Source organism: Phaenicophaeus curvirostris, chromosome 4 (genome assembly GCF_032191515.1).
Source record: "Phaenicophaeus curvirostris isolate KB17595 chromosome 4, BPBGC_Pcur_1.0, whole genome shotgun sequence".
NCBI classification, from domain to species: Eukaryota; Metazoa; Chordata; class Aves; order Cuculiformes; family Cuculidae; genus Phaenicophaeus; species Phaenicophaeus curvirostris.
Window position 1 is genome coordinate 18284240 of NC_091395.1, and position 15901 is coordinate 18300140.

Below are 15901 nucleotides of genomic sequence, written 5' to 3' on the forward strand. Positions count from 1 at the left end.
CATTGTTTGCATAACTGTTCATGGAGCTTACTGCAAACTTATGTTTTCCTATGTCTGGAAACAGTTCAGCACTAACAAAGTTGGAATTTTATTTTAAATGTGCACAGTCTAACCCTTACGTACATTCTTCTTAGTGGCACGAGTACATCCTTCTTTCAGTTCTTTATATGGAAATCTGTCATCAGACAGCATCGTTTTCCAGAGCTCACATTGAGTCAGGAAACTGCCTCTGCAGCATTCAGGCCTCTTGATTAACTGTTACAGCAAAACCAGTCCTCTACCTCACCTTTAGGGATGATTAAACTTACAGTAGATAGTTATTGATGTGGTATTTGATGAAGTATCACTGATGGGCAAGACAAGGCTCTTCCCTTCCAAACTGGGACCCTTGAAGTTGAATGTACTGAGAAGAACATGGGAATTGCATATGTGCAGTAGACTGTACAGTGCAGTAGAAACAGGAGAAGAGAGAAAAACCTGCATCTACATATTATGCCTGTGCAGTAGAGTAGAGATAGGAGAGAAATACATCCACATCCTGCATGCTTTTTCTTTCCAAATATCCATAAATATTAGAGCAATAGATTCCCTTATTTTTGCAGTAGTATTTCATAGAGGAGATACGGTTTAAAGGATCTGGTTTTCCATGAAGTCATGCTACTGTGCATGTGATGCAGATTTATTGCCATTTTGATGTGGGAAGGGTGGAATTGAGTGCATGTGTATACGTTTGCGGAGGAACAGTGGCTTTTGACCTGGTATTTTACAAATTTTTGAGACTTTATCTTTTGAGACACATACAAGTCTATGGGGCCGTATGGGATCCACCCAAAGGAGCTAGCCAAACCCCTTTCAGTCATCTTCCAGCAGTCCTGGAAGACTGGGGAAGTTCCACTGGACTGGAGGCTGGCTGATGTTGTGCCCATCTACAAGAAGGGTCGCAGGGAGAATCCAGGGAACTACAGACCTGTCAGTCTGACCTCAGTGCTGGGGAAAGTCACAGAAGAGGTGATCTTGAGGGCTATGATGAAGCACATGCAAGAGAACCGGGTGATCAGGCCCAGTCAATATGGGTTCACAAAAGGCAGGTCTTGCCAAACAAACCTGATTGTCTTCTGTGACCAAGTGACTCACCTACTGCGCAAGGGAGAGGCTGTGGATGTGGTCTTCTTGGACTTCAGTAAAGCCTTTGACACAGTTTCTCACAGCATTCTGCTTCGGAAACTGTCAGCCTCTGGCCTGGACAGGCGCACACTCTCCTGGGTGGAAAACTGGTTGGATGGCCGGGCCCAGAGAGTGGTGGGAAATGGTGTTAAATCCAGCTGGAGGCCAGTGACAAGTGGGGTTCCCCAGGGCTCAGTGCTGGGTCCAGCCCTGTTCAATGTCTTTATCAATGACCTGGATGAAGGCATCGAGTGCACCCTTAGCAAGTTTGTGGATGACACTAAGCTGGGTGGAAGTGTTGATCTGCTGGAGGGTAGGGAGGCTCTGCAAAGGGATCTGAACAGGCTGGACCGCTGGGCTGAGACCAATGGCATGAGGTTTAACAAGGCCAAATGCCGGGTCCTGCACTTGGGGCACAACAACCCTGTGCAGTGCTACAGACTAGGAGAAGTCTGTCTAGAAAGCTGCCTGGAGGAGAGGGACGTGGGTGTGTTGGTTGACAGCGACTGAACACGAGCCAGCAGTGTGCCCAGGTGGCCAAGAAGGCCAATGGCATCTTGGCTTGTATCAGAAACGGCATGACCAGCAGGTCCAGGGAGGTTATTCTCCCTCTGTACTCGGCACTGGTGAGACTGCTTCTTGAATACCGTGTTCATTTCTGGGCCCCCCACCCCAAAAAGGATGTTGAGGCTCTGTAGCCAGAGAAAAGCAATGAAGCTGGTGAAGGGTCTAGAGAACAGGCCTTATGTGGAGCGGCTGAGAGAGCTGGGGTTGTTTAGCCTGGAGAAGAGGAGGCTGAGGGGAGACCTCATTGCTCTCTACAACTACCTGAAAGGAGGTTGTAGAGAGGAGGGTGCTGGCCTCTTCTCCCAAGCGACAGGGGACAGGACAAGAGGGAATGGCCTCAAGCTCCACCAGGGGATATTTAGGCTGGACATTAGGAAAAAATTCTTCACAGGAAGGGTCATTGGGCACTGGAACAGGCTGCCCAGGGAGGTGGTTGAGTCACCTTCCCTGGAGGTGTTTAAGGCACGGGTGGACGAGGTACTGAGGGGCATGGCTTAGTGACTGATGGGAATGGTTGGACTTGATGATCTGATGGGTCCTTTCCAACCTAGTGATTCTATGATTCTAAATACATTTACCTTATTGCTTTAAATGCAACAACATGCTTTGCCATGTAAGCAGCTTTCCTTATGTTCATTTGAAGTAGAGTGTAAGCTCTGAAGCTTGTTAATAAAGTAGGCAAAGTTCAATATCTGAAGTGGCAACACCTTCAAAATAAGTTGATACTTTTTTACTCTTGGGTGAAGAGTTGAGGCAGAAGTCTGGAGGAGGCAAAACCAGTAGTTTTCATATTGATCGTTGCAGCTGGATTTGCCAACTCGTGCACTTGTCAGTCATGTTGATGGCTTTTCATTTTGTGTTTCACAATTAAATTTTCCCTTCCCACACACTACTTTATGTGATATCAGGAGTAGAAATCACTGAGAAGGTGCTGTACCTTGCATGTTACATTACCGTGTGGTACGGCAAAGACTTGACAGAACTGATTTGTCAGCTATAACCACCCTGTGGATTTAAAAATTACTTTCTTACTGGATGTATACTCTTTCCTGAAAACCACAGTTTCTGCGCAAAGTAGGTGCATGTTAATGACACTGGTGTGAAATGTTAACCTTCCTTTCTTTCTGTCTTTCCTAAAGCTTGTATAATGAGGACAGAAACTTGCTGCGTATTCGAGAGAGAGAGAGGCGGAATCAAGAGGCTCTGCAGGACAAAGACAAGGTCCCCAACAAGACTCCCCTCTTTGCAGAACCCTATAAGGTAATGGTCAGTGTGCATGTGGTGGAAGGAGAGGAGGAAAGAGGGCTGAGGTGGAAGAGGAGAGCTGTGGCCTCTGCATATGGTATAGTAGACTTGAGTGTGATACATATAAGCACAGCATCTTCCCATCTACTTAACTTTAATACGTCAGTGTATGTGCTTAAAGCTGTGTACCTACCTGGTGCAAGCACAGTACAGACTTTGGGTTGAGCAGATTCATTTGGGGGGCTCCATTTGTCTGGGAGTTGGAGGGAGAGGGCTCAAGAGCAGCTTGGCTGCTTGGCTGTTCTGCATCTAAGGTTGAAACAAACTGATCTGGTGTTAACGTTCCTGAAGAGCGCTGGCACACGTCTGATCTTGGCTCTGAAGAACTAATACCGACTAGAGCAGGACCACTTGCTTTGGAGAGACTACGTGCAGGATTGAGATGAGCTTGTGTGGTGATGCCTGGTGATTAAAATAAGATTCTGAAGAATGTCTTTTCTTGAGCTGGATCTCTTGCAATGGAGGTCTGTGCTTTTAAATTTCTCCCTCCCTGTTCTTCTATTGCAGACTAATAAAGAAGATGAGCTGTCAAGCCGAATTCAGAACATGCTGGGCAATTATGAGGAGGTCAAGGAGCTCATCAGCAACAAATCCCATCAGAATCTCATAGGGGTTCCAAAATGTGTCACTCCTCTGATCCCACAAGGAAAGTCTGATCGCCCATACTTCCCTGAAAAGACCAGCCATACATTACCATCTTCATTCCATCGCACAACTCGCCATCCTCCCATGGGACCTATGGTTGTAGCTCCTCCTCCTCCAAGCCACTCCTTTCACTACCAAAAGACACAATCAAAACTAGAACCAGCTTCAGGTCTGCATGCCAAGAGTCACAGCTTATCCAATGGTCGGAGCCAAGGTCAAGAACACAGTTGCAGTGGCCAGGAAAGTCATGCAGGTTTTCGCCACAAGAGAAATGACAGGCATGAGGTTGGTGAAGGTCATGCTAATGAACTGCAGCCCTCCCTTTTGGTGCTTTCTCCGTTGCTTCCATCTTTGTCTTCTCCCGTGGCACCCCTGTCACCTCTACATTCCAGCCAGCATATCAATTCCAGGTCACAGAACAGCAGAAGAAGTAATGGGCCGACCTATAGTCAAACAAAGTCACCTCAGGACCTAGTGACAGGATCACAGGAGAAGGAAAGTCGGGACAGCTCAGCTGTTAACTTGACCAGCACCACTCAGCCTTCCTCTCAGACTTTTCCCCCACCTATGCCATCAAAAGCCAGTGCAATGCAGCAGAAACCAACTGCCTATGTCAGACCAATGGATGGGCAAGATCAGGCACCAGTTGAATCACCAGAGCTCAAACCTCTTCTGGAGGAATACCACGGAGAACTCTATGAAAAGATTTCAGATTTGAAGACGAATGCGAAAACCAGACTATCCAAATTGGAAATCCCCTCTGAGCCCGTAGAGGTGAGTGCTTCATTCTTGTCAGTATTGTTGTCCTTTCTCTGCCAAGGACTGAGTGGGGTGTTGCAAAAGAAATGGGATGGGAAACTGTAGCTGTTGAAGTTGAAGAGGTGGCAGTTTGGCCAAAGACCAAACTGTGTTGTGTGTAAGCCTTTGGTTATTCCTGCTAATCTGAAAACAGCTTCTTCCTTATTTGTGTTGTTTTCTTGAGAGCAAAACGCTACCTTCTTCATTTGCCCACGATTTAAAATATGAATTATGTTTTAGGGCTTAGATTTCTATCTTCACTTAGAATCTGCAGTTAAATTTCTGTCTTCAGGTCCTTCTTTGTCTTTTGTTTTCCTCTTTTTGTCATTTTCATGGATTGTTTTTTCCAGTTTGGGACATTTCAGTTGGTTGCAGTGAGGTTGAGTGCAGGGTATAGCAGATTAACAGGGGCAGTTCAGAACATAATGTTATTGCTCTTGCTGCTTAAGTGGCCTGCTTGACAGAGGGAAGAAAACTTCTGAGAGTATGTTTTGGGGTTTTATTAATCATTCTTCCTGCATTATGAATTGGTTAGAGATCCTAGGCAGTGTGTGATAGAGGCTGATGCAATTGGTCTGGGCTAGATTAGTTTTCACCTGAGAAAAAACGGGAAGGACAGTGGTCAGACTGGTTGGGAAGGCTTTTCCAAAGATTTCGGAAAGTGTCTCTCACCTACATTTGGTGCCTGCTGTGAAGTCCAGTGGTTTCACAAGGAGCAAATGTGTGTAGGAGACTATTAGGAAACTTTAGGGGAAGGAAGTGACTGAGATTATAACTGCTTCTCAAAGAGGTAGTTATCAAGAAATGGTTCTTTCCTTTATAATTATTTTGATATGGGAAGATTCCTTGTTGCACTCCATCTGTTTTTGCTAACCCCAATACCACTTATCAGATTTGTCATGTGTAATGGAGGCAGAAGCCTTGGATTTCTGTCATGTGCTGTAGGTTGAAGCAGCTTGAAGCTCACAGTGGTGAAGCAGTGGGAGAGGAGGCGCAGTGTTTTATGTGTTGTTCAGCAAATGCACTCTGTTTCATTGTGCTCCTCAAAGCCCATTGTTTCAGCTTTGCTAAGGGACCAGCATGCTGCTTCTGCTTGCCTTGGCTCAGCCTCCTGCGAGCTCGGAGGCGCTTGATTCCCAGGTACGTTTGACAGTTTCACCATTCTTCGGCACTGAGAATATTTCTGTGCCCTCTGGGATGTAGGATTCCACAGTGATGACCTAAGGCAGCTGAGTGAAGAGAGCTACAGAGAGTTTTCAAACAGTATTTTGCCTTTGTAATATAAAAGGGAGTGTGTGGGTGCAGTCTCTTTTCCAAGGAAAAGGTTGTTGATCAGCTGCAAATGGCTGTAGACAACTTCTTGTGAAAAATGAGGGGAAACTGGCAAAATGACATTGCTGAGCAGTTGTGAAAGTACTTTCATGCTAAGAGCATTTATTTACTTCAAAGTAGGTTTGGCATTGCTCAACATGCACATCATACCTCAAAATAGGAAGTGCATTGTTGGTCTGCGTTTCATTATTTGCTGACCGGATATTTCACTCCTGGGGGAGAAGTAAAGCAGTGCAGGGCCTTGACTTCTGTATTAGCCATTCTTCATTATCCATTGCCAAGATAAAGGATGTTTCTGGGTTGTTGGTTTTTTTTTGGAGGCATGCTTTTTTTTTTCCTAAAGTGAGACTTTCTTGTTCTCTCCCAACTCACCTGGTCCCATTTTCATTTTCTCTCTTTCCATCCCCATGCTTTTTATGTCATCTCATTTATCTCTGATTTAATATGATTTTAGATAGGGCAGCGTGATGCTGTATGCTGAGTGAAACTTTCTCACTTTCTGTTGCACACATGGCTCTGAATCCAATTGCCCATAAAAATCCTACAGCTGCCAGAGCACAACTAGCGTTACCCATGCTGGTGCAGGAGTGCTAGTAGATGTGCAGCAGAGTAAGAACATAATGAAAAGGGAAATGAAGATAATGAATTAAATGGTTTTGCACAAACTAACTCCTGGTTTTAATTATATGCTTAGTTATTTTAAAGCTGATAGATGAAACCTTTTATGAATATGCCAAATGATCCTCATTTATAATCCTCATTTGAGTTAGGTATCTTTAAGCAGTGGCCTCTGACTATTTTCTGTGTGTGGGCATTGTGGATAATGGCGCTGTCAGCTCTAGTGAAAAATCCATTACTTTGTTTTCTACTTGTTTCAGGCTTGTCATTATTGTGTTTATTTCAGTTTTATTTGAATGATTAACATACATTTGATGATACAATCTTTCAGTGCTAAAGCCTGGGTAGAGTGACAAGGAAGAAACAATGTACTTGTACACCTGGATGCATTCCCTGTGTGCTGGATGTACAGTATGAAAGAGGTGATGGGGGAGCAGGGCTGGGCTGGTACGCTTTTAGGAAACCTCCAGTGAGGTATGTTGCGTGCAGGTGAAAGATTCAGCCACAGTAAGTTCTTGGGAAGGCTAACTAAGGGGTCCTTTGGCTGAGAAGCTGGTCCACCCTTTTGTTTTTGGTGAAACAAAAGCTGTGGGGAAGCTCCTGCCTTCCCGTGACCCTGATAATGAATACATCTAGAGCAGCAGAAACTCTGATGTTATTCCATTTTCCTCCCAACACTGGGAGTGTAGTTTTACAATTTTTGTTTAAGCTGTTCAGCTCTGGTTATGCTGAACAGCCACATGCCAAATACAGTTTTTCCCATGATCTTCCTTGACATCATTTAGGAAAGACGTTTCTTCTACCACATGTTTTTTGACTAGTTGAATTTCTAAGGCGTGTCACCTGCAGCTGTGAATTCATTATTGACAGCTTCTGTTCATGGCAACACTGACAGGCTTTCCAGTCTGAATAGACATGCAGATTCACTGTAGAGCGAATTAATCCACTGTGGATAGCTGTGCAGTGACTCACTTTGCATTCACATAAAGAAACTGAACAGCTCTTTTCCCTCTTTCCCAAATAAAAAGCTTCATTTTCAAATATAATCCCCTTCTCTTAACGCATCTTTCCAAATTTGTTGTGAGAAGACTTCACGAAGTGAAGCTTAGATACATTTTATGTGCAAGATTTTACCTCTTGCCCCAGCACCTAAACAAAGATGCTTCTAAAGCCATTCTCTCTTTTCATGTCTTCGGGAGAGCTGCATCACCAACAGAGGCCTTTTTTTCACCTCCATTGACAAAGATGGATGTCTTAAAGGGAGAATTGGCTGGAGGACAGGACCAAGAAGCAGTGTCGCTGGCTTGGGAGTGTGTTTGTAAATCCTCAAACATTACTAAGGGCACAGTGTCTGAATGAATGTATAGCACTTGATGCTCACTGAAGATTTGGCTTTGTTTTGGCATTTTCAGAAATGTTAGGGAGAAACTCCTTTTATCTCATGCAGTGAGACCTCACAACTCTCCTCTTTCACCTATGAACTCCGAAGACAATAAGGAAGCAAGCAATTAAAAAAAAAAAACCAAAAAAACCCAAACCAAAACAAGAACAACAACCAGTGAAGAAGCCCAGACATTTTCAGTCTTTTTGGTAATACTGTATCATCCTTGGAGCACAGGGTATGCACTTCAAGTTCAAAGTGTGATAGTTGTCATCAAGCTCTGTTCACCTCAGTAAATATTTATGAATGGTCACCAGTTAAAGCATGGTTGTAGCATAGTATATAGTAATGACTAAATAGCTAGAAAGAAGCTTTGATGACAGAAGAATCCGTTCTAGATAAATTTTCACTGATTTCTCTCCATGGCAACTGAGCTTTTGTACTGGCAGGAGTGGTCAGATAGGTGAACCCTGTAAATTAGAAATAGATATATTGCTCTAATGCTGCATACTTTTTTTAAGAGAATCTTTTAAAAATATATATAGCACTGGCATTTGGTTTTACCTAGTGAATACAGAGTATTTAGCATTAAGCTACTTTTGTTATCTTTCTGCCAACTTTATATTTATTTATCCCTTACTGAGTAGAAGGGAGATTAAACTTTTATTCTCTTCTTACCTTTGTATTCTTTTTTTTATTCCTTTTTTCTGTTTTTTTTCCTCTGCTTTGTACCAAGAGAGGTAATGAGGTGTTACTTCTATGTCTCCTTTGCTGCCCTTTTTATAGTCATAAGTGCCTTATGTGGTTGGAGAAGAGTTTCCTTGCTTCACCACAAGCAGTGTAGAAATTTGTCCTTTTGTTGGTATGTGACTGCTAAAGCAGCAGATCAAATGCAAATAACAATTATTACTACTAGTTGTTAATGTTTGCTTATGGTCTCTGGAACTAAGATTGCCCTGGAAGGGATAGAGGGTGAGGGCATGTAGGGCATGGGGCTAGTGGCTTATTCAAAAGCCAAAAAGACATCTTGTGTTTTTACTTCAGTTTAACCAGACTCTGGTGTTCAAAGTTCATGCATCAGAGTGCAGAAGACACAAATTACAAGTAGTTCATCTTCCTATTTAATGCTTGGAGAAGGACACTCGGTGTTCAACTACCAACTCTCGGCTGCACAGCTTTTCAAGTTTGAGATCCTTGCTTGTTCACTTGGCTTTTATGCAAAATACTAAATAATAAGGTAATTGTTTAAAAAAAAACAACAACCCAAACAAAAAACAGTGTTGCCATTAGGCCACCATAAACAGGTAGTGTTCGTTCTTGCTGCTTGGAAGCCCAGCTAGGGAGTATCAGTGTGAAGAGAGGAATCTGACGTGCTTGGAGCATATAGTGAGGAGGAGAAGGGGAGGAATACCAAGAAACAGTGTTTCTGAGTTGGCAGTTGAGTCCTTTCCAGCTTCTCCCATCAGGTGTGGATGGACTTAGCTCTTTTGCTTACACCAAACCTGACTTCTTTCCATAGCATGTCTCTGGGAACGATGGCAGAACATTTGTCCAAATTTGGTTGCTAAATCTATCACTTTGCAAAGCGATGGGAGACTGACAAAGAATAATTAGATGGGTATTAGCAAATCCTGCAGAAAGCAAGAGCGGTATAGATAAGGTCAGGTAGGAATTTCCATAAACTGCATTGCACCTTTCCACATGACTCAGAAGTCAGTGTCTCATTCAGACTGCTGTGAGAAACCCAGGCTTAAACGATGTGCCATAGCATATTAATCACTGGGAAGTTTTTTGGTTGAGGTTATTTAGGTTGTTCTTCCTCTAAAGGGCTGGCTTGTGATCAGCCATCCTTACAGGAATCAGTTATAATTCCAGAGAGATTTTAGACCGTTGCTTTTGTCACTGGCAACAGAAAAAAGTGCTGTGTTTTAAAAAGGTAGAGGAAAAAAAAAGCAAAGCAAACAAAAAAACTAACACCACTGCCACCCTACCCTCCCCCCTAAAAAAGCCCAAACTCAAAAAAAAGCCCAGGAAACCCTGAAATAAAACTTTTAAAAATCTTTTAAATGTAGAGGCAGCCTGTGCCCATGCAAACAAAGCTTTGATAGTAATTTAAGTAAAGCAAAATTCAATGAAGGGAGCAGACTGTAGAATGATACTTATTTTTTTAAAAAAAAGGTAATTTGGGAATGGAAAAATCATCCTCCAGCTGTCAGGTGGGCACTGCAGTTGCTTCAGCGTTAACCATTTTGTAAAGCAGCTCATTTAGGATAGTAAACTTTCAAGGGAGGAAAGGAACTACTGGCTGTTGGCTATGACAAGTTGGGAGGGGCAGATTTGTTGGTTGGTTTTAACTGTTTTATTAAGTTAAATTGTTTGTTTTCTAACCCTGTGTGGTTAGTAACACCTTGTAGTAGTTGCCTGATGCTCCTGCTAAAAATCAGTGTGGAAAAATTTGTCAGCCTTGTCTTTGGTTATTGTTTATGTGGGTCTCCAGTGGTGACTGCTGGATTGCAAAACTTGTCTGAACGGACTAACATGTGCTCACGTAGAGGCATCCCAGAGGGAATTGTGGGAAGAAACAGCAAGTGAAAATAGAATTGAGTTCCTTGCTTGTTGGGTGCACATCATAAAAAAAATTCAAGGAGGTTGTGATTAGCAGCACAAACATTACAAGAGGCATTTAATATTTCTAATACAATGACTAGTACTGCCCAATGTTATGATTGATAAACAAGGAAAGGGATCTGGAAAGCCTGAGGAGAAGGCTAAAAGCAGATGACAGCCAAACCTTCCAACAAAACAACTTCAAAGCAAGTACTGAAGGCAAGGAGAAGTGGCAGGGGACATGCATGTTAATGAGCTCAAAACAAAACACAGCTACTGACAGCTTATCACTGCCACTTTCAAAAGTAAAGCCAGACATTTATCTGGGAGGAGGAGGTGACTGTGGTAGTCTGAGCTGTTCTGCCTGGTCTCCAAACTCCATTATCCTGCAGTTGGAAGGTCTTTGTAAGAGGTATAAAACTTTTTTTTTTCATTTAATTTTAGATATAATTCTAGGGAAAAAAGCAAAAAAACAACAAACCAAAACCACAAACCCACCATTCATGTTGCATCTGATATGCGACAGCATCAACGGACTATTTTCTTTCTAGCTGGAGGCAGTAAGCTTGTTAAAATGCAAAGCTGAGCAGCAGCTTTATTTCTGACCTGATATCTGCTTAAATGTGAGCTATGTCTAAGATTTTTTAAAAAAAATCATTTATGATTTATTTAAGAATTCCTTTGGTGTTCGAAGTAGAATTTTTTTCTGTCCTGGGCACAGCTTGCTCAATCCATCAGTCCTCTGCAACCCAGACTGCATTGGTTGGTATTTTGGAAACCTCTGTGGAAAACTACGTTTTTATGTAGCCTCGAAGCTGTGGTATCCTCAGTAAAAGTAAAATGAAAGAGTCAAAAAAAGGATCAACAGCTTGTTGGAAACTGCAAATCTCAATTCTTTCACTTATTTTTTCCTCCTTTCCTTCTGCATTTGTTGCATTGGATTTTCCCAGTGTTTTCTCCTGTACCCCCTTTCCTGCTGTACCAAGCCAAGGAGCAGCGGGAAGAGTGCAGTGTCCAAGATCAGGGGGCTTTAACTGTAGAGGCAGCTCCTGAAGGTGTTTTTCCATAGATTCAAGTATACATCATCTTTTCATAATATACAGTTAGCTAGTCATTCAGCCTTGCCATTATCAGCATCCCTTAACAACTAGAATGGAGTTTGTCTCTGAGGTTTATATTGTGGCATAAAATGCCTAAATCTAGGATGGCGCACTCACTGCTAAACATGACATGAGTCATTTGCTTAGAAGAAACTAAACTTAGATTCCACCACTGTCCTCTTACTGGGGATAGTGGTTGGCACCTTGGAAGACATTAGGGGTGTTCATCCACCTCTTTCTAAGAGGGTGAATTTATGTGTTTCTGGGAGGACTGCAAATTTTAATGACATGTTAAAAATGACTTGACAAAACCATGTATTTTTATAGTTTCTTCACATATGTATATAATGATATTTTAATACTCAGCCTTGTAATAGCACTTAGTCTGATTCACTCCATTTTACTTTTCTGACTCTTCTGTATAAGATTTAAAAAAAAACCCTAAACCCAAAACCCCAAAAAAACAAAACCAAAAACCTCAGCTTTGCTTTAAGGGCTGAAACTGAGCTATGTCACTCATGGTAAACATCCCTAATAACTTGCTTTTAAATATCCAAAGCTGTGGTTCCAGGCCTTTCTCATAACCCATAGGCATTGTGGTAAGTGTGACCTGAAATGAATTGCAGCCAAAAAAAGGTTAACTACAGGATTCTTTGCTGCTTGTTGTAATACCAAATGCCTAAAGATGTGTCCTTTTACTTCAGTGTTTTCTGTGCCCTTTTTGGCTCTCAGGAGTGAAAGCAGTTGGTACCTTCTATACTTTTACATTAATTTAATTTCTTTTTCCCCTTATTTGCTGTAGCAGCTGTATTGCAGGTACATCCAGAGGCACCGACTCCAGTCACTGCTCCTTGGGGTGGTTTCATAGATGTTTTCAGGGTTTGACAGAGCACTACTGACTAGGAGGTCAGGATTGCATACAGCTTTTGCATTTTTAAATACATAAACAGGTTTTGGTTTCTCTTGTTTTCTCTAAGTTGATGTGCATGCAGTATCTTAGGAGAAATCAACAGGGGAGAATTATATGGCAGTGCTGTGTTTTGATTTGGTGTGGTCCTCCTCCCCCCCCCAAACCAAGCTATAGCATACAGGTGTAATTGTGTAAACAGAAAAAACTACTTGTTGTATTTGTATTAATAAGTGAGTCCCACTGGATGCAAAAGACTTTTTTTTCCCTTGTGTACCACCTCCTTGGAAGAAGCCACACATTTTATCCAGGCTGGAAATAAATCAGTAATAAAACCTCAAAGCAGCTCTAATAGCTCACGCAAAATCTCATCCACCAACCTGTTAGTAGATTTTCTTTTTTTCAAACGCTTCGCACCAGTTCTTGCGCAAGTGGAAAGTGCCAAAAGGACAGATGTTGCCAATTTGAACCAAACAGGGGGAAGGCAAATATTGCTAAGCAACTGTGTGCTTGAGAGGGTGTTTTTAGGAGAGGAGCCAAGGGAGTTATGCCTGGGAGCACTCGCTGCTTCTCATGGCTTGGTGTGAGGGAAAAGATTAAAAGTTCTTGCCTGTCAGGGCTGGTGCCGCCAGCACAAAAGGCACCATAACCTGTTGACACTGATTAGATCTGACAAGGGAATGAATGAAAACAGGAAACCTCCCCTGCCATGTAGGAAGGCAGTAAGACATGTTCACAGAGGTAAGTGCATCACTCAGATGTGGCTCGGCACTAAGCTGCCTCTGCCAGGGTGACATTGGGCGTTTACTTCAGTGGGAGGAGGTGAAACCCGGGCAGGCACCCGCGCCCTGTGAAGCCTGGGGGTGGCCTTACCTGGGTCTGGCTTTTCCATCTGGGTGGGAGCAGTAGCTGAAGGATGGGCTGATGGGCAAAGAGGGCTGTTTTCAGGGATGTAGTTGCAGACTGCCTTGTGTGAATTGCGTTAACTTCTCTAGTTATTAAAGTATGATAGAGCTTATAAATAAGGCAAGTCTTAAAACGCTTGTGTATATTTGTGCTTTTTCCTAACCAAGCAGCAATTCATAGCTAAGTTCCAGGCCTGGGGGTCATTTTTCTGTTCATCCTGAATGCCCCTGGAGATGTTACCTCAGAAGGTGAATTTGCCTGAATTATTTTGACACCTCTGGTGTCTTTTTCAAGAGATGTATTTCCAGGAATAAAGCACAGATTGGTCTTACTACATTGGGCATCACTGTAATATTCTCCTAATACTATTTTGAGCACCTTTCTGGTCTTTGATCTATTTTTTTGCATTGCTTGTGTGAAGGGAAATGGTTAGCACATGCTTTGTGTTTTATTTCTTATTTCGTGGGGTTTTTACTGGGTTACCAGTGGACCACAGTGGAAGTTGTATTTTGCATCTTAAGGATGCTGCATAGACATTGTCTGCATCAGCACAGTGATGTGTGTTATGACGAGTCTGGTGATACTGCTGTTGCTTCTTGAGCTCTTTTGTGATTAGTGAGTAACTTGAGAAGGCAGCTTGTATAGTTCTGTATCACAGCAATTATTCTTGATGTTACCTGGTAGGTCATGAGATGGCCAGAGCTCATAAAAGAAGGCACTGATACTGGCTAGAGCACAGCTCTGTAATACCCTTGGCGGGGCTGGGCTCAGAGTCGGGGTCCGGCTCCCGGAGTGCAGCCCTGTGTGCGGGGACTTGACCTCTGCAGTCTCCAGCACTGGCTGCCTCTGAAGTGCTAAACCAGTGATATACTGATCCTGAATTTTAAGATCACTGGCTGATGTGCTGTATGGTTTCCAAACCCTTACTGTACTAATATATTCATTTTTGAAATGACATTCAAAAACTAGTGTTATTCTTGCCATGGCACACACTCGGCATGGCCTGTTTTCTCTCAGTTATGCCTCTTACTTGTTTCCTTGTGTGCTAATTCTGTGCTTTGAAGTTTGGGGTTTCATTTCTCATTTTCACTGATGTCTAACAATGTCCCTGTCAGTTATCTTTGATATCCCCTGTCCTCCCAAGCTTTAGCTGCCACTTTTCCTCATCATAATGACGAACATGTATTACTTAGACAATAAATTAGTGCTTAGTAGTTTTAAGCAGAAGAATATTTTAATTCCCAGTTGGAAAAGATGATGCTCCTACCTTTCTGATATTCTGCTTTTCAACACACTAATTTATCTTTGTAAACTGTGTTAGCAGTGTTACATTTTCCGGCCAAATTGTTCAGTTGGTCAAATGGTTCATAAATGTCGTTAGATATTGAGGTGCTCTTTTTACATGCAGTCAGGTGTAGCAAATAGTGTGAGACATGATCTTGGCAGTCCATCCTGCTCCAAGCAAAAGGTCTGCATGCATTTCCCAAAGAGGCTGTGCCATCAGCCCAGCTGCCTTTGCATATACCCAGCCACATGGAAAATAAACTGCAGCTGCCCATAGACATGACAGCATTTGTTTCAGATGCGGCAAGGACTTGATGCTAGAAAGTGTCCTCTGTCCTCTCTTTTCTCTGCAGCTACCTTCACCTAATAAAAGGCATTACTGCTTTGTGAGTCCTGCTTCTCCAGGATACTGAATTCAATCACTTTGGCCTTTCTGCCTGTTCTTAAGATGGAACTTTTCTTGAATTGAAGGAGGAACAAACAAGTGTGATATTTGCCTTTGCTGCTAAGGAACTAGAGCTTAATAGTACTCGTGGACTAATTTTTAACCAGTTTATCACCTTCAATATTATTTAAAAAAATGAAACTTCACCTAAACTCCCATTCCTTAGAGAAACTCCAGTTTGGGTGACTTTCCTTTCAAGATAAATAGTAACTATTGCTATTCAGTACATTGCTGTATAGCTTAGATTATGCCACAGTCAGAACCATTATCTTGGCTGGTTTATTAAGCTTCATTAAGTTGAGAGAAAAATGTATCCATTTAAAAAAAAAACACCTTAAAGTTTTCAGATCTTTCCACAGCTTGAATTTATAAAGAATAGTGGCAACATAGGCAATGCTTACTTTTTCCTTTTCTTGAGAGATCTTGAGAAAATTAAGCTTCTGTATTAGCAGAATTTTGAGTTGACATTCCTCTTGAACCAGAGCCTAAATTCTAATGTTTGTTTTAATGCACTATTGAATTCAATAAACAAAGCTATCCTGAAGGGGAAAATGCCTAAAGCTTGGAGATGACACCAATGCAGCAGATTAAGAGTGAGCACTTCCCCACAATTTTTAAGGCTAACTGGTGTGTGTATTTACAGGTATTTTACTATGTCTCTAGAATGAATACACTGGCAGGGTGACTGCATGTTTTAAGAGTCTGTTGTAAAATAAACAGTGCCTGGAATGTTTCCTTGTTAATGCTGTGACGTATGTTTCTTCTAAGCCTCATGGTGACTTTTTTTTTTAACATGGCATAAGAACACTAGTTTTTTGTAAATATGGCTTATGAGCATTGCA

General features: G+C 42.3%; 1 protein-coding gene across 3 annotated transcripts in view; it reads left to right on the forward strand.

Moving 5' to 3' along the window:
- The window catches only part of AFF1 (ALF transcription elongation factor 1), a 106625-nt gene that overhangs the window by 42156 nt on the left and 48568 nt on the right, over positions 1 to 15901 (forward strand). For all 3 annotated transcript variants that reach the window (XM_069855359.1, XM_069855360.1, XM_069855361.1), the window contains exons 2-3: positions 2871 to 2991; positions 3544 to 4455. In XM_069855359.1, the coding sequence (XP_069711460.1) occupies positions 2871 to 2991; positions 3544 to 4455 (1033 nt within the window). The remainder of the gene's footprint in view (positions 1 to 2870; positions 2992 to 3543; positions 4456 to 15901) is intronic.